Raw genomic sequence first — 25,584 nt, 5'->3', positions numbered from 1 at the left:
AAGATGGAGTACGAGATGGTGATGTCGATGTCGATGGAGATGGGTGATGTTGCGTACTCGTAATTCTTCTATAATGGATCTGTTATCTCCCAGTGCTTAATGGGTTAGGTTAGAGCCAAAGGGGCCAAAGCTTTATTCGAGTGTGCGAGTGCGGCATTTGCTGCGAGGTAAAGATGACTGACAGCTCTCGTTGGCTCGCTCGTCGGTTGCTTGCCACAGCCGGAGCATAGTTAAAACTTGAAATTAAATAATTAGTCGCTGGCTAAGTTGCTCAGCTCATTCCCCATTCCTCGTTGCTCGTTACTCGTCAACTCGTTGCTTCGCTGTTTTGTTGGCCTGGCTGTAGTGTAATGACCTTTTAAGTACTTTTAAGATACTAATCGCCCGGTTCTCTAGCTAATGGCTTGTTGTGGCATGTTTTTTTGGGAGCTTTGTACATTGTAGTGAAACGAGTGCAACAGAGTCGCCACTTGGATGGCACTAATTAACGTCACAGCGTTGCTTTAGGGCCATAGAGCGTTAAAAACCATTTTCGTAAAGTTTCTCTGATGCGTATTAATTAAAATTTTGATAAGCGCCAGCCTCCCTCCTTCAACCATCTTCGCCATCTCTAATAAAAGTTGAAAATAAATTACACGAATTTGTTTTTTATTATGTTTTTGGTATGCCTCGGTCTTTAGCCTCCTTCTCTGCTAGGTGTGGCGCTATTGTCGGCATCGTTGCTTATCGCAAAGTATCTACAAATAATGGCCGACTAATAGGCAACAACACCCTACGCTTTTCCCCCTTTCCCTCGAGCTCAGTTCGCTGGTTTAGTCTCTCTCTCTCTCTCTCTCTCTCTCTCTCTCTCTCTCTCTCTTTTGACTATTTTGTCAACCTTTAAAACTGGCGCTTGGCGGCCATTTAGCAGCTGCTTGTTTTAAGCTGTGGGTGAAAGTGTCGTCTGTGGAATGTTCAGAACGGCTAGGCTTTGAAATATTGAATTACATACACATTTCGAGGGCGATGCTGAGAGTGTCAACGGTTTTTGAGAAATACTAAAACAGCTGACTTAAATCTTAGAGAAACTCGTGGGAACTTTAAATGATAATAAACTTTAAAAGGCATCTGACACTTGGATCAGATACTCTCATATTATGAAATTATAAAATGAACTTAGTTGTGGGAATATTAAAAATCCTTAAATTGACCTCGGAAATTTAGATTACTAGTTATCGAATTTTTCAATCAAATATCAGTTATTCTAACATACGTGGAAACGACTCAAGAAAAAAATATGAAATATCTTTAATTATCCAAAGTCTGACCAACTTCAAATTGTCATATATTTTTCAAAACTCAACCGTTTTGCAAGCGGAATGCCATTTTGATCTATTTTGTACTCTTAATACTACTACATTTGGTAAAAATATAGATAATACAGCTTAAATTAGTTTTGCCAAAAACAAAATATCTTAAATTTTTTATTACTTGAAAGATTTTATAGCAGAGTTAATAAAGTATGCCAACAGCATTCAGCTTGATGCATTTTGAAATATTTAAAGTTTCAACTGTGTCATGGCATGCAAATATGATGAAATACCAACAAATGTTCTCAATGTATTACATAATTCCCACACATTGTTTTATGGTTCAATGTGAACTATGTCAATGTCTAGTTTTTGGGGTGTCTGCCCAATGGCGTCCCACTTCCGCAGTCAATTTATAAGTAAATTTGCCCTTGGGCTGACACTTCATGTAAGTACGAGTACGTATAAAACTGACAGCGCGACTCTTGGCCCGAAGGTCTCTGAGCATGGCTCTTTAAGCCAATTGAACAATTATATAAGTGCTTTGCTGAAAATTATTCAGTATGTGGTTTCCTTGCAAATGAAAATGAAAATGCAAATGCAAATTGTAGAAAATACCAGAAATGCCAGTCCCATTTTGACTATTGAAAATTTTAATTGTTTTCGAGTCTATCTCTTTTACACTTTCGTACACTTTCTGACTTTGGTTGTCGTTATTTCAATTGCCATAACGAAATTAGCCAATTAACGCGAGAACTAGCTCGAAAATGTGTTGTTCTATTGTGCAATAAATATTGAATATTGATTCCATAATTTAACAATTGCATGCAATTACCCATTGTCTATTAGATAATTGTGAGTTTTTGGCACGCACAAACATACACACCAACACCCACACACACACACACACACATAGAGTGTATGTCGCTCCAGGCTTGGAATAACAATTGATATTGCTTTGATTTTGGGCATTTTACTTACACTTCAGCACTTAATTATTATATTAATACGAATATCTATTTCAGCTCTAATTAACCTATGACACGTTGTGTGGCCATGAAGCGTAGTATTTTGACAAATCAACAGCCACACACATACACACACACACACACACTTAAAAGCAACAAAGGTGATAGTTGAATAGGGGCAGGTAACTAAATACTTTGACTGAGGAAAGAGGTGGAGATTTGGGCAAAAAGACCGTCAGACGGTCACGACTCGTTATGCGATTTGAGTGTGAGTGTGAGTGTGTATATATGTGTGTGTACAATTTGAAGCGACTCGCAATTACCAACGACACGTCAAGATGTGAAATTAACACCGTCACACAAAGCACAGAGACTGACTGTCTGACAGATAGGCTGAGTGGGCGCGAGGAGGGCAGACAGACATATTAATGTATCTGGTATTTAACATTCAACAACAATAATATTCTGTGTGTGCTGTGTGTATCTGTGTGTGTAGTTGACGTCGTATTCCTCGAAAATCATTAAATCACACATACAAAAAAAAAAAGAAAAAAGGAAAGCAAAAAAAAGCAATGCGAATGCCCCAAGTTTCTGTTTGTGTCAGCGACACAATTGGCCGCCCACCCGTCGCTTGCCACCCACGTTGGGCGCCACACGCATATCCTGCCACACACACGCACAGCAAAGGATGGCAGAAGAGCTACGCAACCACAACACGCAATACTCGCATTTCATTAGACACTTTGTAGTGACGACTCCTATTACTCTTGCCGAACAGCAGCAAGGGAGGAGCCAAAGGAGAGGCAGGAGCAGGAGCGAGGAGCAGCAACGGGATGAACTGGAATACAAGCAATGCCAAATGACGTCTTTGTTATACTCGTAGCTGAAGGCGTTTCCCCAAAAAAAAAAAATTGAATGAACGTTAGACCAACGCTTACGACAATAGCCCATGGAGCCTACCACAAATTGGGACAGGAGAGTTGCTAAGTACAGGGAGGGATTATGAATGGGAAAGGTGCCTAAAGTGTAGTGCAGTAGCATTCTGAATATGCAGTTTAAATATACCTATGAGAGTTTTCGTTGGTTGCTCGAAAATATACATACTCTACTGCTATACTTTTCAATCTCTTCGACTACAAAAAAAGGCGCCCAACGTGCGTATTCACCAAATAAAATAAAACCGAATTTCTGCTGTGACTGTGAAAAATATGGAAAAATATAAAAAAAAAAACTAAAAAATATATATATTGAGTTTAAGTCACTTTAAAATAAGTTACAGATTTCTATGTACTCATTCGCTTGTTTTATCCTACAGTTGCAACAGAAAACACTGCGCCCTGAACAAACCAAACAAGGATTAGCTGCTGTGTTAACTCGAACTACTAATTAACAGTCTTTATTCTCACGGTCTAATTAAATGTTTCGGAAACTACAAACAATCGCAGCAAGAGCCAAGAACCAAGAACTTAGAGCACAGAGTTGAGCTATTTGCCAGTTAGTTTACTTTGCACTTTGGCTGTCAGTTATTGGGTTTTTGCTACACACAAAGTTGCTCAAAGAGAAAACAGCAGCAAATAAATGATTAGTTGGGATACTTAACTTTTTTTTCAACTTGCTAGTGAAAATGTATTGGAATATTCCCTTTCGAATTTATAATACAAAATCCTGAAACCCTTTTTTTTTCTGGTTGGTTGGCTTGGGCTCTCTGTGTTTGGATTCACCTAGTTCAGTATTTCTCTTGCTAAATTGCCATAATCCTTACTGTTCGCAGGCTTTGCAGCAGCAGTCGGAGAGGGCAGAAAAACGCGAGCACATTCAAATAAAAACCCGTCAAGTCCTTACAAATGAGCCTGTCATTATTCATATGCCGTGCCGTGGCTATAAAGAGAACCAACCATCTAAGACTATGCACATATTTTGTGCGCCTTTTACAGCGGAACTTGCTTCACTTCCTGCTCCTTATTCCCGCTTCTTTTCGTTTTCCTCCTCATTTTGTGGAGTTGCTGCCACCCACAACAAATTAATTACTAACCAACTTGAGTTGTAAAATGTTTTTCTTGTTTGGCTAACATTTTTTGCTGCTTCTTTATTTTTAATATTATTTATCAAAATGTTTGCAAAATAAATTGCATGATATTAGGGCGACAACTTTTCATTTAGTTGGCTGCCTTAATTTCCGGGCCGCACGCATTGGAAAATGAACACGTAACCCGACAAAATGAAAAATGGTTGAGGAGAGTTTCCCAGTTTGCATTCTTATTTTTTTGGTTTTCGGTTTTTTTGGTTATCTTTATCTTATTTATCACTCACCTGAAAATACGTTTGACCCTTGTCCACCCAACCGATGGCCATATCCGCGCCAGCGAGATTACCGTCGGGTGAGAATCCGAAGCCGACATAACCTAATGTACGTGCTTGTATTTCAAATGTTATATCCTGATTAATGATTTGCCATAGTATGCGAAAATCCTCATTCAAATCGATGGCATGATCCCAAACGGGCGTCGCTTGTTGTGCGGCTGCTGTTGTGTTGTTATTGCTGCTGTTGCCGCTGCTGCTGCTGTTGCGACTGGTCAGCTTGCTGGCTGCTTGTGCCGTAGCAAGCAGCACAAGCAACAACAACAACGCTAACGTGGAGCTAAACGTGTGGCAGGATATAAAACATGTGATTAACGATGACCGCCTTGAACTTGAATGCGTGCCGACTCGTGTTGCTCTTCTGCAGCTCTGTGTTGCTCTCGTGTGTGTTGATGTTGCTGTTGCTGTTGCTCTTGTTGTTGCTGCTGTCTGCCTCATTTTGTGCGCCATTTTGTGCGATGTTTTGTTGGCTGCTTGGCTTTAACAAATAGATGTTGCTCTTGTTGCTGCTGTTGTTGCCGGCAATTGCGCGTACGACATTTATTAGTTTGAAAATCACTGAAACGCAATTACGCACGGCAGCAACTCTGTGTCTGTAAACGTATCTATATCTTTTGCTGATTACTGCTGCTGCTTTTCTTTGGTACTATCACAGTTACGATTATTTAGTAATGATAATAATGGCCAAGCAGTTTTACTTTCGTTCGTCGTCGTTGCTGTTGCTGTTGCTGCTGATGTTGCTGCTGCTTCCTGTTTCCGATTTGTTGCTCTGCCTGTTGTTGTTGTTGTGCTCTTCTTTGCTCATTAGTTGCGCTTGTCACACACACAGACACAGGCACACAGCTGCTTCTGGAGTCTGTCTATCGGATGTGTACGACCCTCTGTAAATAGACGACAAGTAAAGGAAAGAAAAATTATAAAATTGCTATAATTTGATGTCGAGCTATAATAGCACAAAAGACGCAGCTCACAGTTAGCTTTCGTGCTGCAATGTTTAAATGCATATAATTACATAAATTATGAACCGGTATCTGTAAGATATATACACATCTACCAGTCTTCGACATGAAAAACTACATAGTTGACGTCTCAAGCTACTTCAAGTTCAATTTTAAACATACTCGTACTCATACTCCAAGACAGTTCGTCAACATTGTCTTAAGCTTTAATTAGCCTGGTCACGCAGTTTCCCAGGAATATTCTGACGTTGTGACTGACTGCACCGCGAGTGACAGCCATAAGAAGGGGGAAACTAATGGGTAAACCAGACGACAAGCAAAGGAAATTGAAATACGAACGCGGAAATGCTTAAGGAATGCAACTAAATTTAAAAAAGTATAGGTGGTATACAAAAATACATTTTAGCTATTATTTATTGTCAAGATATATCAAATTTGATTTGAAGCACAAATTTAGTCAAATTTACTAATGTATAATCCAGACTTTTATCGTATTAAGTTTCGAGCAAATGTTAACATAAAATCTCATTTCGGATTCTGGGAAAAATCACAAAAACTCACATATATTAAAATGGAGCAGAACATATGCAAATCTATCCTTTCGAATCTTAAATATCATCATGTTGTGGACGATCTTCCGCTAAGCAATCCATTGACATTACTCATAAAGACCGTTCCCACAAAATACAATTTGACTCACTCAACTGTCAGTTTTATATATGTACGTATGACTAACTCTGTCATAACTCAGTCACATCTTTTTCAGAGCTGACTAATTTCGATAAAAACCAGTTCTTTGGTTACACTTGAGCGACACTTGAAGTGTACGTCCATATTTTTTGCCCATTCCCCGCAAACCACAGCCCGTTTCGAGTCTCATTCCGTTGTCTCACACGCAATTAGTGCGTTGGTCAAAGCAAATCGAAGATAATTACAGCTTGTCATAATTTTAATGAAGAAGGTCGCGTAACTGAACTCGAGTCGGGCCACTCACAAGAAGGTTGCCAGACCCAGACCCACAACCAGACCTGGACATGGACCTCCTCTGTTTGCCTCCTTTGCCGACTGATGGCAGTGCGATTTATTGTATTAAATAGCAGTGGCTAAGCCACCGACCACTAGTCTGTCTGTGCCCGGATCCGAGTCCGTGTTTGTGTTGAGGCAGCTGAGTCCGGACTGGGGTCCGGGGCGCATATTTGGCGTGCGGTTACATTTGATTACATGCCAAGAGTACGCGGTGGCCTGGTAACGCCTCCGGTTTCAACGCCCTCCTCTGCCACCACATTTAAATCTTTAATGTGAAGCCATTGCCGACGACGTTTCGTTCGGTTAAATGTCAAACACGCGGCAATTTGTTATAAATAGCGCACTTCCGGCGCTAGATACACACAGCAGTGCGAGTACTTATGTATCTACGACTGGTATTTGCACCAATTTTAAGCGCTTAGTCGCGTGTTGAAGTTGACAAAGGTCAACAAACGAAAGACACAGGCAAGTCAGTAATTCGAAAAGCTAATCTACCGACAAGTCGAAAATTTGATGCCCTTAGGGGAATTAGTAAACGGTGCAAGGCCTCCAGAAACGTCTTAATACGGGCACTTATTTTACACACTAAATTGTATCTTTGAGAAAGTTTCTTTAAGGTATTTCACTAGCATAGATCATTTAATAAATATGAATTACAATTGAACAGGTCTAGTTTGTTTTTAAGAGATTATAAAAAAATAAAGAAAGTATTTTAACTATTTCCTATTTTAAATATTTAGTTAAAATAATTGAATTTAATAATATACTCTCAGAATTGGCAGCTATGCAATGAAAGATAGGAAATTATTTTTCAAATGTATCTAGTTCGTACAAGTATCTACTAAAGATTTATTCAATTTGGTTTCATCATTTAGTTTGCTCTACTTTTCGTTACAGAAAACTAAGATAAACTACTGTTAATGCTCAGTTAAACTACAAGACAAGAGAATTCAGTTGATTATTCCAGAGTTTTCAACAGAAATAAGACATTATGGTATGGTCAGTTAAATCAGAGAACGTACACTCTGTTGTATATTACTTCTCTTAATGTTAATTCCTAACCTAACGACAAAGTTATTATGCTCTCTGTTATCAAAAATGTATCCAAAAGATACACAACAATAAGCTTGATGGGGCACTCTGAGTTTACAAGTTGCTGTTGTTGTTATTGTTGATGTGGCTGTTGTAAATGTTGTAGATGGCGCTGAGTGACGGCCGGCAACGTTAAATGACGTTGATTATAATTATGCGGACTTGTACTTTGTACTACAGAGCTGTCTGATGGGCCACAGGGCTGCCTTGCAGCCTGTCTCTGACTGCCCATTGTTGTTGTTGCTATTGCTGTTGTTGTTGTTGTTTGTTATTATTATTGCTGTCGTCATCATCATCATCGGCATCGTCATTCGTATCCCATCTACAACATAGTCATCGTCATCACCAGGCGTCTGTCGTCATTGGCATTGTGCAGCCGTCGTTGTTGTTGCTGCCCATGTTGCTGTTGTTGCTGCTGCCGATGTTGCTGCTGTTGATGGGCGGGCAGATGAATGATGTCGCTTAAATACAGACCGAAGCCGAGGCGAGGCCAATCGTCGATTGTTGTTCTTATGCTGCTGCTGCTGCTGCTATTGCTGACAATAACAACAGCAACAAAAATAATAACAACAACAACAAGAACAACACCAACCGTAAAATTCAAGCCAATTTAGCTGGAGGGGCTGGTCCGGCAGGTTCTTTTGCTTTCTGGCCATGGCCGGGACGAAGACTGGAACTGGCAACTGCACAGCATGTTGCTCAGACGACATTCATAAGTACGAGTATAATATTATTACTTGGCGAATTAACTACACATTTTTTTTTTATATTTATTTTTGCCTTCTTTATCTTACTTTACATTCTTTTTTTTTTTGCCAAAGAAATGAAACTGGTTGCTGGCTGGAAGTCGCCTGACTGACTTGGGACTGACTCACAGCTAAAAGGCACGAAATGGCTTCCGTAGACACACATTAGTCGCTTTTACACAAAACGCCAATGTCCGTCCTACCAAATTCGAGTACGAGCGGACAATGATGGGACAGAGGCAACAAGATGCACTGAATGGGCATAAAAGCGTTCCAAGCGCCGCCGAGGCCAACAACAAAATGAGGCAAGAAAAAAGAACAGAAGCTGCGGCACAAGTAATAACAAAAAAAAAAAAACTGAATACAAGTCAAAGACTTTGTCCATGGCTTTCATCATTGCACGATTTGTAGGAAACGACGCGTCGGCAATGAAAGAGGCTGCCGGTGCATTCGGGTGGACAAGTGGACAAATGGACAAATGTTCTGGCTTTGACTGGTTACTCTGTTAACGTGGCCTGCTGTTCTGTCTCTGTCTCTGACTCCGATTCTCTGGGTCTGACTGCGGGCAATGCCAACGACAACGACAGCGACATTGATGAGGATGTTTTACTGCCGCACCGTGGTTCAAGTCAACGTGGTTATGAAATAGAATAAATATTTATATGTATATTATACTCATTGCATATGCATCATAGCACAAAATTTCGATTAATCGTAAAAATAAATTAAAATTAAAAATAGTTTACAAATTTTTATATTTTTATTTTTCATTTACTGCAATATTTTAAATTTTAATTAATCTGCAGCAGTCAATATTGTTTTTATTATTCATTGAATCATAGAAATGGGATACTTTTACTCATAATCAAAGAACACAACAAAATATGTTAAGACGTATAGAGAATTTATAAATATGTTAATTTCTCGGCCCAAATGCTAATTAACAATTTAAAAAAAAGGATCATTAGGAGTTTTGCAACATCATGAAACTAATTACAATTCTTTAGTAAACCATTAATAATCTTTTTGCCTCTGCCTATTCCCATGTTCCCATAATCCAACATTACCTTTCACATTTCCATAGGCCAAGCTCTTAACCTCAGCAAATACATGTATCTAAGCATAATATTTGCAAATGCCAATCCCAGCTGGTAATTAGACGTTCCCATTTCTATAATGGACTTTCATTTTTCTCCCCACTTCTAAGGCCGATCCCACTGTGCGTTTGGCAATTTCTTGTACTTGTGATTGTGCTTGTGCTTAGCTTGGAGGCCGTGTGTGTGCAATCTGCGACCGCAATGTATGTTTTCATTTAGCAACTACAAGCTGCAATCGACTGCGTGAGAGAGCTACCGGGTAGAGCATCATCAGCATTGAATCGCTTTTCGTTTTGGCTTTTCCATTGCCTCTGCCCACTTGAAGATGCTTCATCATGCACAATGTAATGCGTATTTGCGATGAGCTGATGTTGAGGTGAAGACTGCAGGATGGGAGCACCGACTGCGGCTTGCTGCTTGATTATAAATGTACAGGCATCGTGTATGACATGTAAGTTGTGTGTATTTGTATCTTCAACATGTTTTTGTATCAGAAAAATCACCCAGTTGGAAAAGATGTGATTAATGCATTACTTTTGCAGCAGTAAAAATGTGCTACCATTTGCATGTGGTTGGAGTTATAGTTCCTTATTTTTTCAAGTTTTCAAATTATAATTTTGTTTCTAAATAAAATATTTAAGCCATATATTTTAGATTATTAATTTATTTCAATTTTATTTTATCAGTGTAAGATATATATGAATATGTATGGCTCTCAGAATCTTCTTTACAAATATGTCAAGTACCCTAAAATCTTGGTCAGGTCCCACTGGGTTATATCTGCAGCAATTTTGCCTGTATACGTGTATATCTGTGTGTGTGTGTGCGGTTGTCACTGCACCTGTCATCCTGTGGCATTGCCACAACAAAAAATTGCCCAAGCAGCAGGAAAATTATTATTTATCTGCATCGGACGGAGCAAAAGTTGAAGATGAAGCAGCCTTGCCTGAATTATATACAAGTCAGTATGTATATAGTATGTATATATGGTATGATGGGCAACACTAATTACTGCACATCATTTGCTTACTCGAGTGCCTGCAACTGAAGCTGCTGCAGATTTAATTGAGTATAAAAAAAGAGGAGAAAAATTGACTAATTAGAGTGAGTCCAAGGCACTTGCCCGCAAGCCAAAAGAGCCAAAGAGTTGGGGCCATAAAAACAAGTCTGGGCTGCTTCACTGGCTGGGCAACCTGTGCTCATTTATTAAGACCTGGTCAAGAGCGCTTTGAATCAAAATTGCGCTTGGCCAATGACGCTGTTGCTGCCGCTTTTTACTGCTGATGTTGCTGCTGCTGCTGCTGCTCGTGTGTCGTCTTCATCTTTAATGATCATTAAACAAGCTGCCAGCCAATTGTACTAAAAGCTGCAGGCAACAACAACAACCAGCTGAGGAGCGAGAAGCGAGGAGTAAGGAGAATGCCTCTCAGCCTGATGAAAACTATTAGAGAAGGCTCCGCTATGCTATCTTTCCAAGTGCTCCAAGAGCTGTAAAGTGCCTGCTGCTCCCGCAGCTGCCTTTTGTAAATTGCACCGACATTCCACCGACAACATCAGCAGCAGCAACAGCAGCAGCAACTTCAGTTGGCCGCAGGCCGTGTTTGCTGCTTCGACTGCCTTCTGGTTTGGCTACTGGCGCGTAATTTAAATAATCATAAAAAATAATAATTTGTTCTAACGGAGGTAGGGGTAACCTGAAGTGCAGCACTTGCTGTGAGTATGCTAACCCTACCTGTTCCTTTTGATTATTATACTCTTCGGTTAGAGAGAGGAACGAGAACAAGAACGACTATGGTAATATCTTTTGCTCGTTAGCAATTTTCGTTTGAAATAAATAGTAATTAGTGTGCCAAAGAGTGTGCCCATCTTTGTTAAAGTGCTCGAGCAGCGCTTTGTTTGCAGTTTTTATTGGCATGCCTCCTCCCTTTACCCATCTGGCTCCTGCCTGTGCTACCTGTTCAAGGACTCATAGAGTTCTCGCTAAAAACTATCGCACAAAGGATTGCAATTTGTTTCTGTCATTTCTGTTTTGTGCACTTTTATTTGACATTTTTCATTAAACACGAAATGAAAATGCCTTCTCTTCTGTGTTTTTTTTTTACACTTTATTGCTGCTGCTGCGTTGACATCAAATTTTTTGGTATAGACCCACTCAAAAGACTTTTTGACTGCAGAAGTTGGGCATAAAAGTTTGAAGGCATCTGGGGAAATATGTCAGCGTTGTTTAAGTTTTTAACATTTTCGCCAAAAAGCATGGGAACGAAACGAGACGAGACGAGAAATGAGTCGAAGCAGGATGGCAATAGAGTAAGATTGTTATTTACTTTAGCATAATTGGCTTTGCCTGGCATATACTTGTAGTTACGAAAGTTATGCACTCTGCAATTGAATTAAATGAATGGATACTGCACATCTCTTTCAGATTCAAGTGGATTCAAATTAATGTTTGAAGAGAAACCGAGTTGAGCACTAAATTGCCATAGCTTTGATTTCCTTTCCTTTCCTTTTACTTAGAGCACATAAAATGTTAAGCAAGTCAACACTACAATTCTTTGGCTTAAATGGCTTACAATTCTTATGAGAGTCCACACCTATGTTATTATTTATTTAAATTTGTAATAAATTCACTCAGAAACACTATTTGTATTAACTTTTGCAGTTTATTTAATATTAAATGTTTTTTTTTTCTAATTATTTTGTACTGGGCAGTATTTCTCTAGATATATTTAACGTTGCTATACTCTAATACAAGGTGTAACACCTTCTTTCCCTTTAGCAAATAAGTTCCTCAACCAATTTCACACACTTAAATGGTATTACATGGTTTTGTAATATCTTTGCTTTTTCCCTAGAAAATAATTCATTATGGGAAGTAAGAAAGCAACACATTTGTGACTAAGTTTTTGCCCTTGTAACTTTTGCCATTTGCAGTTGTTCTTGCTCTTCATCCACTATTCCCTTTTTGTAGTAATTTGTAGCCCATCAAGTGAGCGAATGATTGATTGGCAACATTAGGTCGAGAGAACTATGGGTCATGGCTTTAATTTCACCCCTTTTTTTTGCTGATGGAAACAAGATCATGATTATGTTTGAATGGGTTCAACAAGGGCTTAACACCAGCTAGTTATTATGGTTTCATAACATTATTAATATCTGATTATCTATTAATCGAAAATTTCTATCACACATTTGGATAATTGATAAGTTTCACGAGGAACATCAAATAATCCCCAATTACAATAACTTTTGCACATCAACACTGTACACTCTGTAAAAACGTATTTAAATTTTATCTAAATAGTGAAAACCTTAAGATTTCTTTTCTTTTTATCATAGCCTCCCCATTAATCAAAATTTTCACAGTTTTTCTTTCGATTCGAAGAGTTTCAGCATTCTTTCTGACAGATTTCTTTTGATTATTTTTACGATTACTGTTATCTATGATAATTCTTTGCCATTAACTGGCATACTTTGTTGCAGCGTTCTGCAACGTCTGCCATCTGATAACCCCATTTTTTTTGATTTCCATAGCCATAGTCGGTGTCGGCTTTACCTTTCATGCAGACAATCAGCCTACTTTTATATGTACTTTTACTGACTTGTAATGCAACTGGTTTTGCAGTCGTTAGTTGGAAATAGTTGAAAGTTGGAGTGGCTTCTTCCTTTTCACTCTGATGTCTGAAGCTGTGTGTCATCTTTTTGGCTTATCAGTTGTGCATCATTAACTGCCTTTTTTTCTCTTGTTCTCTGGCTCATCTTTTACTTGTTGGCTCCTTTCTCATTTTGGCATTTGTACTCCATTCACTTTTTTTTTTTTTTGCAGGCTGGTAGAAAACTTTCTTTTGTTTTTCTATCTATTGCTAGCGTCGAGTTCTTCATCCTCCCCGGACTTACAACCTTCCACCTTCTACATTCCACCTCCCACTCTGTCTTCTACCACCGGCAGAATTTTCACACAGTTTTTGTTGTTGTTTGAGTAGAGCAAGTGAATTTTCTCATTTTGCACTTGATATTGTTGCCTTCTCCGACTGCCTTGCGAAACTTGTTGTTAGTGTTGTTTCATCAACTTGTTGTTGTTGTTGTTGTTTCTGTTGTTTTCTTTTTTTTCCCTGAACTTTTCGACAGTCAGTCTGTCTCTGTGTCTCTAGCAGTGGGTTTGCATTTCGTAGGTAGGTCGGAAATTTAATCTCAAAGTCGTCATCGTCATCAGCGTCAGCGTTGGCGCTGGCGTCACAAAAAATATTTAATTAATTTTTCGAATTTTAATTAAAAAGTTTCCGTTACATCGTCATCATTTTCTAGGCTGTACATTTAGCACACTTTCCTAGCCAAAGGCGTCTCGTATATGGGACTACTTGTTACTTGGCACTTTTATAACTTAAAGTAGCCCTCAAAATTTGATGTCCAGGTGGGCTACCAGTTGACTGGTAATTCAAGACTTTATTCACCAAAACTTATCGTGCTGTCTCTGTCTGTCTCGTTCACTGACTTACGCACTGTTGCCGTCTTCCTCTTTGGTGTCTGTCATCAATCAATTTGTTAAGAAGAACGCGCAAAGCGCTGCGGCAAAATCCATTCCAATAAACATAAAGCAAACACTTAATTGTCTGTCAGCGTTAACAAACCGAGCAACCCGACAACACAAATATCATATGACCGGCCCAGCCAAAGGAGGAGGCGTTAGTGGTGTTGTTGTTGTTGTTGTTATTATTGTTGTTGCTGGTTGTTGCTGGTTGTTGCTGGTTGTTTCCATAAGCAGACAACACATATATCACCTGCTGCGCACAAAATGTTTTCCACAAACTTGTAAGAGATGCCAGGGCTCAGATAGAGGCCCAAAAGAACTCATGTTGCCTCTTGGCTGTTGACTGTCTCCTCAGTGCTGTCTCTGTCACTGTATGTGTGTATAAAAATGCATGCATTTGTTATCTGTGACAAAGATCTCTTGGCCATTAAATTAACACTTAATGACTTGTGTGTTTGCCTATGTAATTCTATGTGTTTGACTGTGTGTGTGTCTATGTGTAGGTGCTAGGCACTGGGGTTGGGGGCGCATCCCATGCGACGACGATGATTCTCTATGGGATGTCCAAAATCTTTGCAGCAGCCGAGCAACACATCATTAAGAGACAGCAGGAAAGAACAGCCCATGACTAGCAAAGACATTGCTGAGCTTTTGTTAAACTACCATACATACACTACCAAGATAAAAATGATGACTCTTGTAATGAAGCTGATAAAATAATGAAATCTGCTTGTAGATGGCATCTAAGTACTTCTGCTACAGCATTGAATATTACGAAATAATATTAATAGTTTTAAAGAGGGTATTGTAAAGCTGACTCAATCGACAAATAGATTAATTAAATAACTATGTATATAATTTAGAAAATTGAATTCAAACTAATCTATGTAAATTCTTTGACTTTACTATAAGCGTACAGTAGAATATTTTTGGAAATGTGTCAAGGGGAAAGTATGGAAAAATTGTACTTTGATGGAAAAAATTTGAATTTTTCAATTTTGATGCAGAAACAAAATAGAGGCCAAGTAATGATAAAATTGACATTCCGCAAGAAAATCGGTAAAGATTTGACAAAGTTATGACAGTTTAAATTTTTCAAAAAAAAAAAAATAACACAAAAATTTGAATTTTCCAATTCTTTAAAAAATAGAGGCCAAATAATAATTAAATAGACATTTTTTAAGGTTGAAGTTATCACAATTCTTGATACTTTTGTCGTAAGAGCATCAGATCTTCGATATACCTTCTGATCGCTGGTTCAATCTTATTTGTATCTCTCTGAGCTCTGAGCTACATACCACAATGCCATAGCCCATCAGAGTATCTTGTTTGCAGCCATAAGTTGGAATTGTTTTTAGACTCTGACAAAATAAATGATGACAGGCGGCGTGTTGAGTTTGTTTCTGTTATTCCCTTGTCGCTAAGTTGTTCCAATTTTTTTCATCGTCTTTTTCTCGGCGTCTCCCCACAGCTACAGCATTTAGCCAAAGACCATAGTGTGAGATACTTATACTTATATAGATGAACAGATATTTAGATATTCGTATACGTGGAAAATGCGTTCTTCTGTTGAAGTGTGTCGTGGGCTGCGGATACCGTGGATACCAAACATGTTTTACTCATTATGCAGGGAGCGGGGAAAAGCGACAAAATTTTATGTTTCTCACTCAATTTGTTTGTGTTTAAAAAAAAAAATCAACAAATGCCTTGCAATTAAATTTGTTGTGTTTTTATGGGTTTTATGTTAATTTAAATGCGACACGCAGTGTTGGAAATTAATAGCTGCATCTTAAAGATACATTAGCTAACAAGTGCCGAGCCACTTGGCTAATAAATATTTCATTATGCCAAGAGCTTTCTCCTACGCACTGCATTATTGAGATATGTAATTTGAAACTGGCTATTCAAACGCCACAAATGCAAATAGAGCGTGCCAAAATCAAAAGAGACATTTATGAGAGGCTGCCCCAAAAGACTAAGGGTCAGAGAGGGAGGGACAGGGAAAGTGTATGAAAGAAAGAGGGAGAGAGAGAGAGAGGCAGGCATTTGCCAAAGGCAAACATACAAAACCGCAGGACAGAGACACAGGAAATGGAGACGGAGACGGAGGTGGAGGCGGAGGCGCAGTGCATTCATCTGTGGATTGTGTTGCATTGGAATCAGTGATAAATTTATTGCATAATTGAACAGGACAAAATCCTGTCGAGGCTTTAAAATGCAGCCATGTAAATACAAACTATTTACATATAGATTGGCCTGGGCCACCACTACCTTGGAGCAGCTCCCACTTGCGCCCTCAGTTATTTATGGGCTGTGGTAAGCCGATGGGGAGGCAAAGAACACTGCGGTGCCTCTGTGTGTGTATGTGTGTATGAGTGTATGAGTGCTTATGCGTGTGCGTGTGTGTGCGTTTTGTTTAATTAAGTAGCATAACAGTAAACAAATTAATTTCAATATTAACAAAGAAGATTATTGAAAATCTCTCTCATTATTTACAATGCTGAATGACAAAACAAATAAATTATTAATTTTCCAAAGCAGCAGGAGCATTCAAGAGCAACTGAATGACAAAGCACACACACACACACACACACACACACACACAGGGTATACGGTACGTCAGCTCATCCCGGGTTCCGGGTTCAAACTTGGGCACAAAGCAGCCATTCAAGCGTAAATATTCTGTATTATAACAACTACGGTTACGCTTTTAATTGTGCATGCCACAAGAGACGCATATACACAAAGATTCAGACATAGACACTATCGTTTCAACACCCGCCACCCACACTTGAGAACAGCTGTTGTTGTTGCCACTATACAAAGCATTTTCTTCAATGTCATCTTCATGACAATGTTGGCGGGGGCAGGTCTTTTGTGTTTGTGTTTGTGCTGGCTTATATGACGGAAATGTAGCTGAAAAGTGCGGATTTGCCGGGGTGCTAAAGTTGTCTTAGCATATGACAACACTACGCCAGCGGGGTGCATATAGAACAAAGGGGGGAGCACTGATAGAATACAAGTCACTTGTTGAAGGGTTTCGTTTAGTAGCTGTTATGAGGCATTTAATAATGCTTCTATCTCAAATTGTATGGCATCCTTCCATTCGTTTACTACTGGCAATCAACTCTTAATATATTGTTAAAATTGTCGCTTTTATATAAATTATAATTTTACTTTACTTTGAGTATTAAGTTTATTTTACAGATATTTAAAAAGTTTACACCTCATTAAATATTTCAAATACTAAGACATTAAAATAACTAATCTGATTTTCGTAATACATTTCCTGCTTTTAAATTATAAATTTATGAGAAATGCGTGAAACATTAAAATTAGTCTGTTTAATACTAATTTTTATTATCAATTCATTTCCCATCAATTCATTATTAAAATTGATGCTAAGCTTTTGGTGATTTTCATATTTAACCCACGTCATGCTGATCAAAATTTTACATTCTCATTTATAGGAATTTTTGTGAAATATTGTATGGCCACCACAAGTGAATTAAACCTCACAAAAGCATATGTCTGGGAGCCACATAGCTGTGCAACCAATCGTTTGATATCATTCTCATATTCCAACATAACAACACAATACACGTTTCAATCGCTTTTCATCAATTTTCGAATCAAATACGATACAGGACGTCATTCCTGTGGCCAAATCCTGTTTTGAATTTCAAATTTTTTGCCCTCAAAATGGTTGTGGGACTTTGCTACCTATTGAAATATTGGCGGGTACTATTGACAAAAAAAAACACATGCGACGTAAGCTTTGACCCCTTCACGTAATTTATTGAATATTATATTTAAATTGGAAATTCAAACGCACGAACAAACAGGCCAATAAGTAGCATAGCTCGGATATACTATAAATTCATATGATATATCACCTTAATTTAAAATTGAGAGCACAGCAGGCCAAAAGAAATGAGTGCAATTTAAAAGACTGGAACCAACCGAAATTTATTTATTTATATTTAATGAAAAAATTTATTGCACTGAAAGTTCAGACAAAACTTCAAGCTTAATACACAATATCATATTTATTATTTAAATTTTAAAAGGCTCGTGTGCAAGTTTTTTGTTTGTGTGTGTGAGTTTTTATGCAGCGACGGTGCAAATTGAATAAATTTCGTTAATTGTTGTCGCGCACCTGTGTCCTGTGTGAGTTCCTCGTTCTCCTCCGGTCTGCTCTGTTCTGCTCTGCTCTGGCCGCCTGCCTGTTAGCCTGGCCATATGGCCACTGGCGGCCTCTGATCGTGCGGTCGATTTGTGGCGTATAAAAAATATTAAGTGGCACTACCCTGCTCACTGCCATTACCCCTTTGCCTGGCTCACTATTGCTCGTGGCAGCGACAGCAACAGCAACAGCAACAACGTTGTCTGTTGTCCTTTGACATGCAATATATAATTTGCCATGTATGCCAGTCGGTCGCATCGAAACTGAACGGCTCCTAGCACATCCTGACGTGTGCCATGCCGGCAATTTGTTTTTTTGTATGCCAAGCAAGTTTAATTAATTTACATGGAATTTACAACAACAACAACAGCAACAACAAGAACAAGTGCAACAGTAACTATAACCACGACACGTGAAAGTTTAAACGAAAGGTGAAAAATGAATATAATCGAATTGACCGAACCAACTGGCCTCGCCTCGTCTCGTCTCGCCTCTTTTTGGCCCACACGGCCCGTTCACATCGATACCTCCATATGTGAGCTGACAGCCTAACGGTTGACATGACAGGCCCCAAAAACCAGACAGAGACGGCAAAGGGGAAGAGATGCAGGAAGAGGTATTCCAAAGTGGACAGTGCAACTAAAAACTGGGACGGACGTAGACTTGCCACGTGTGTTGCATAAAATTTTTATTAATGTCACTACCTAATATTTGTTGCTTGTTTTCTAGTTTTGGGTCCGGTTAAAATTTTATATTTGTCCGAGTATTGTACAAATATACTGTGAATGAAGTGCATAGAAAATGATTTTTTGTTGTTCTATAAAGTCATAAAAATTGTAATAAAATTTAATTTTATGATTTTTTTACAATTATAAAAATATTTATGCATTTTTAATATGCTGCCCACATATAACAAATATCATTTTATTATTATTATTATTATGTGGGAAGTGTTTGGGAAATTTTGACTCTTAAATATGCATTTTTAGGTTTGCCTTTATTTCGAAATTCAATTAAAGTAGCTTGCACTACACATTTTGTTACATATTCTAATAATATTCTACTAAATTTCAGCACAATATTCTTTTCTGTCATCGCAATTGAAACCAGTCATGTCGTCCAATGTTAGTGCAGTTTGGAACCCTTCTGATCTGTTGTCAACATGACTTAACCTTTTGGCAAGTAACAGAGTTTAGGGAGTTTGATTTAAAAATAGATTCCCCTAGCTTGACCTTGCCCATGCTTTTTGGGGTCATTCGCATGTCTGCTACTTTCTTTGGAGTCACCCTCTTCAAATCCCAAAAGCGGATCCAAGTTGAAGCTTTGCCAAAGCAGCTCACTGGCAACAATTAATAAAGCTCAATACAGTTAAGTCGCTGTAATAAAGCAAAACCTTAAGTCGCACAATTAAAGTCCTAAGCTGAGAGGGGAGATGGGTGATTGGAATGGGAGTCCTGTCAATAGCAGAACACAATGACATGCTATTGAATACCCGCACATAAATAAAGCCTATATGCAGTACATATTGAGAGTAGGAGTTGAGAGTTTTACTTCAGCGAGTGTCGTATCTTTGCTCATTTAAAAAATTAACTACGGACTACCTTAAATGTGCTGTCGGAGTGCGGCATACAATGCGATTTATTGGCCACGAAAGATAAATGGCAAACTGTTTACATTTCCTTCTCCAAGGGAGGTATTTTTTTTTTATTTTTTTTTTTGGTTTTTCTTTTCTGCCCACATTGAAAAGCGTTGTCGTAAGCATTTTCATGACGGTTTTCAGTTGCTGCTGACTGCCGAAAACTTTCGGCAGGTTTTTTCCTCATTTTTTTTTTTTTCGTCTACACATGCGATAAAAATTGTTACAGCCAAAGCTCAAATAAACTGATGGTAGGGACGACGAGCAAAAACATCATTAGCATTACCAAATAAATCACATCCGCTTTTTCACAACCGTTCTGCCCAGTCCGAGAGACAGAGAGCAAACAACAACAATAACAACAATACATAGTAGCAACACAAAAATGATAAAAAAGGATAAAAGCTTTGAACACCGGAGTGCAATAAATTTCTCTCGTGACGAGCATAAAACTTTTTAAACACAACAATGCCAACAACAACAGAAGCAACAGCAGCAGCAACAACAACAGCAGCAACAACAACAGCAGCAACAACAACAACAACAACAACAACCACAACAACAACACAAACGCATAGCGAAGCGGCAACTTCCGTTTAATGCGACCTACCCAAAAAAAAAAAACCCCGCAGTAATGCACATGTGAAAGGGCACACACAGAAGAAAGCATAGAGGGTGAAAGGGATAAAGAAAAATAGACGAAACGAGAGAGAGAGAGAGAGAGAGGGAGCAAAGGAGAGCCACAATCTGGCTCCATATATGCAGCCTCGCCTTTCCCTTTTATACTCTGTACACATATAATGATATAAAGGGTATAATAGGGATAGTCTATAGATGAACATTAATTCAGTTAAATTCTATAAATAGCCCAGTCAGATTTAAATAAGAAATCTAGACTCTATCTGTAACTTTTGGAGTTTTAAAATAATTTTTTTTTTAAGTGAACTACACAACTCACATTTCTATAATAAGAAAGTTACTTTCAGTATATCTACGAGTATTACAGGGTATTTGCAATACATGCAGCATGGCATATTTTTCTGTTTTTATTTGTATGCATCAGTTTGGATTTTGTGGTTTGATCCTGCATCCTGCATCCTGCGCTCGGCCATCCTTCAGAGTCAACGTCGTCGTCCTCGTCCTCATCGTCGGCGTCGTCGTCGTCACTGATGATAAAGTATGCCAACTGTCCGCCCCGCACCCAACCCTCTGGCCCAGCCCATGCGATACATCAGCTCAGCAACTTTGCTCAATAAATTTTGTGCACAGCTCAAAGGCGCCCCGCAGTATGCAATGATTTTTTTCTAGTGGCAGAAGACTGGGCAGTAGATTGCTGGGGAAGGGGGAAGGGGGAAGGGAGAAGGGGTGTCAAAACAAGTTGCTTACTACGGTATAAAGCAGAGAGCTAAAAATTATAACAACTTTTGGTAACAACATGAAACGTTTACATTGTGGCTGAGACGGACAGTTGCCTGTTTAACGATGCCAACGTACTCAGTGCTAGAGTTCTGTGCATATATCCTGCTGCACACGGACACACACACACGCACACGCACACATACATTGTAACAGTTCACTGTGTTTGAAGTCTCGGAATTTTTATTGTCGTTGTTGTTGCCCTGGCTAAAATCTGCATTGGACATAAATGTCAACACCCGTGCGGCATTGTGCGGCGACTGTGGCTGCACCTCCGTTATGCTGTGTGTGTGTGTGTGTGTGAATGCTGTGCTCCTGTCTAAGCCAGTCCGGCAATCAGGTTGCACTTTTGTGACCTGCCTCGTATCTTAATTTTGCACTGACATTGTTCAACGGCAACGGTCTGAAAGAGATGACAAAGCTGGAAATGGAGTTGGTACAAGGCAAGTTGAAGCCGGGTGCACTGCAGACATTTTGGCCAATTGCGAAATGGGTCAACCGAAAATAAGCGTTATACTCAAACAGTGCTCTCTCTCTCTCTCTCTCTTTCAGCTCGTATTCATCGTCATCGGGAACGTCGACATCGTTGCAATTGATTGAATACGTGATGTCCATGCAAGAAACAAACTTAAAAGCCAGGCTAAGACCACCCCCTACCCTTCCATTCCATTGCCTCCTTTTACACTCATGTGCAGTTCAAACGAAAGTGGTTTTAAAAACGAAATTGCTGCGAAAATGTTTGCACATTTTTAATCAATAAAAAAAAGCGCTCCACACAAAATGAATGACCAGTTGGCGTGTGTGTTGTGTCCGAATCGGAGCTGGATTCGCTGTCGACCAGCAGCCTTGAAACTGGCAATGAGCGCATCAGTTTGCCAATCAACATGCAACGGATCGTGGCCAATCAGGCGAAAATTCACGCTAGAAAAATTGATGTGTTGCCCATTTACTGCCAAAACCACACAGCAGACTAAAGTGAATTTCAAATACCAAGTGAAGTTTACAGCACGAATAGATTGAAAAAATAGATAATATGAAAATCAATGTATTCTGAGCTATGTTGGCTGCAATAATTATACCGATAAAACAAGTATCATTCGAAATAACCTTTTTTATACCCTGAGCCCATTGAAAATGGGCAAAAAAGGGTATAATGTGTTTGGCAGAATGTATGTAACAGGCAGAAGGAGGGGTGGCAGACCCCATAAAGTATATATATTCTTGATCAGGATCAACAGCCGAGTCGATCTAGCCCTGTCCGTCTGTCTGTCCGTCTGTCCGTCTGTTTGAACGCGTCGATCTCAGAGACTGTAAGTGCTAGAGACTTCAAATTGGAATGCAGGTTTGTGAATACCATACGCAGGTCAAGTTTGTTTCCAATTTTTGATGCCACGCCCCCTTCGCCCACAAATTGAAAAAAAAACGATTTACAGGCGCAATTTTTGACATAGCACTCCTAACTGAACAATCAGTTGAGAAGTATGCGTATTAAACGACCCTGAAAATTTCAAAGCGATTGACCCATAAATAAAGAAGTTATTTCGGAATTTAGATTTAGTTGAATAATTACATTTGGATGGCAAATCAAACGTGCGAGCGAGACAGCATGTTCACGTTTGTATGCAAGGCGCGCACAAACACAGTAAGAAATAGTACCAATTTTCTTTTGGGCTTCGATTTTAAGTACTATATGACCTAGAGACTTCAAATTTGTTATGTAGGTTCCTGGATACCATACGCAGGTCAAGTTTGTTTCCAATTTTAGGTGCCACGCCCCCTTCGCCCACAAATTGCACAAAACGATTTACAGGCGCAATTTTGACATAGCACTCCCTAACTGAACAATCAGTTGAGAAGTATGCGTATTAAACGACCCTGAAAATTTCAAAGCGATTGACCCAAAAATAAAGAAGTTATTTCGGAGTTTACATTTAATTCAATAATTACATTTGCATGGCAAATCAAACGTGCGAGCGAGACAGCATGTTCACGTTTGTATGCAAGGCGCACAAAGACAGAACGAATTAGTACCAATTTTTTTTTGGTACCAAATAAGAATTAAGCGATAAAAAAATATTATCGATATCATGTAATGAAAATGTTAATGTATAATTTATGTATATACAAATATACAATTTGATTAAAATATAATTGTGTTAATATATAAATATGTATTTTTGCATGGCAAAATCAGCAGAAGCTGATAGCTATGTATGAAATTGCATGAGAGAAATAGCGATCATTTTGCAGCACTACTCTTGCATCTTGCCGAGCACTGAAAGCTGCAAAATAATAATTTTAATTATTAATATTTTCGATTCCTTACACATATATATAATAAGTATCTGCTTATTATCGCTGTAAAAAAAAACTTAGCATTTTCCGCTTTAAGAATCTCATAAAATTAGACATTGCCTTTTATTTCAAATTTCGCGCACTGCAGCAGCCTTTGGCAGGCTTGAATTTGTTGCGTAAGAGGGAGAGAGTGAGAGAGGAAAATGGGTGCTGCCAGATTGCAGGCTGAGCAAAGTTGTAGTTTGTGGCTACTCTTGACACACGCTACATCGATTACGACTTGCGATTTACCAATTTATCAATTTCTAATTAATTTTTTTAAATTTGTATTTAAGTAGATGAAAAATATCAAATATAATTTGTTTTATTTATTTATTTTTTTTTGCTTTGTAATTTTTTTTATACCCTGAGCCCATTGAAAATGAGCAAAAAAGTATACAATGTGTTTGGCAGAATGTATGTAACAGGCAGAAGGGGGCGTGGCAGACCCCCCAAAGTATATATATTTTTGATCAGGATCAACAGCCGAGTCGATTGAGCTATGTCCGTCTGTTTGAACGCGTCGATTTCCGACCATAAGAGCTAGGGACTTCAAACTTGGTATGTAGGCTCCAGGATACCATATGCAGATCAAGTTTGTTTTATTTTTGAATCGGACCGCTATATCATATAGCTGCCATAGAAACGATACATCGAAAATGAAGTTTTAGTATTAAAATTTTTTTGTTTGTTAAGATATCTTAACCAAACTGATAGAATATTCATCTGGGCTGGTGTTATACATCCCGACCAAATTTGGTTCAAATCGGTTCCCATATAATATATCTGCAATAGAGACGCTCAATCGAAAATGAAGTCTAAGTATGTATGAAAAACTTTTTGTTTTTTTGAGATATCTTAAACAAACTGATAGAATATGCATTAAGCTTGGTTTTGTACAACCTGGCCAAATTTGGATCAGATCGGTCTTTTATATCATAAAGCTGCCATAGGAACAATTGGTCGAAAATCAATCTCAGTATAGTATTTGGGCTCAGGGTATCCTACTGTCGAGCGTGCTAGACTGTAAACGCCTACTTGTTTATATTTAATATTTATTAAATACATCTGCTTTTGAGTTTCACTTATTTTCCGCATTAAATCTTTTTGTATGCTATGAAAATATATTTTTGTTTAAGCAGTCAACTTATTTATTATTTAAGTAAACGAGTATCCTCCAGTCTCGCACAATATTATTAATTGACTACTTTCAACATTTCCCTGTCACAACATTTCATTTGGTTTCAATGAAAAACCATTTTAATAACTGACTATGAAGCTTATCTCTTAAACTAATTCAATTGCCTGACCTTTTCAGAGACGGAATTCTAATTAAAATAAAGACCTTAATGCCATCTAATGTACGTCAACAACAATTTCGGTAACAAGATCTCAAGGATGAAAGCTAACGAAATATGATTACAATAAATTTCAATGTAAAGTGGGTGCAAAAGAAATACTTTTGCTAAAAGCAAGAATTTTACATTGTCTAATCGTTTGGCTTAGACACAAGTTGTTGTTGTTCTTTTGGGTGAAAAGTGAAAATGTTTTTGGGGCTTATATAACAAAAATACTAATGAAAAAACAAAAGACAAAACCAAATTGGCAAAATCCAAGTAATAGAAATCTAGGCAGACTTCTATGAATTGGCGGTGCATAAAGCATAAGATTTATTTTGTCGGTGTGCGATTATACTTGTGTGTGTGTGTGTGTGTGTTTGTGTGTGTGTACATGCTATTCAATTATTTTGTGCCAAATGTGCAAGGCTTGTATTACAGCTATAACTGTGTCTGTGTGTCGTATTCATTTATCAAAAATAATATAATAAATTGCCAACATTGAATGATATTTTAATTTGCATCTCTGTCTCTGACTCAACGATGTTTCCTTTTGAATAAAACATTAAAATGTTTGTATATGTCTATGTGTGCTAGGGAAACATTTTGTGCTCT

At 38.4% G+C, this 25,584-nt stretch overlaps 1 protein-coding gene across 1 annotated transcript in view; it reads right to left on the bottom strand.

The window, feature by feature from the left end:
* The window catches only part of LOC117787660 (MOXD1 homolog 2), a 129,234-nt gene that overhangs the window by 64,131 nt on the left and 39,519 nt on the right, over positions 1 to 25,584 (bottom strand). The window contains exon 2 of the mRNA XM_034626238.1: positions 4,568 to 5,496. Within this exon, the coding sequence (XP_034482129.1) occupies positions 4,568 to 5,065 (498 nt within the window). The 5' untranslated portion in view covers positions 5,066 to 5,496. The remainder of the gene's footprint in view (positions 1 to 4,567; positions 5,497 to 25,584) is intronic.

Source organism: Drosophila innubila, assembly GCF_004354385.1.
Source record: "Drosophila innubila isolate TH190305 chromosome 3L unlocalized genomic scaffold, UK_Dinn_1.0 0_D_3L, whole genome shotgun sequence".
Taxonomy (NCBI): Eukaryota; Metazoa; Arthropoda; class Insecta; order Diptera; family Drosophilidae; genus Drosophila; species Drosophila innubila.
Note: the sequence above shows the minus strand (reverse complement) of the source record. Positions and strands in the feature narration are given on the sequence as shown.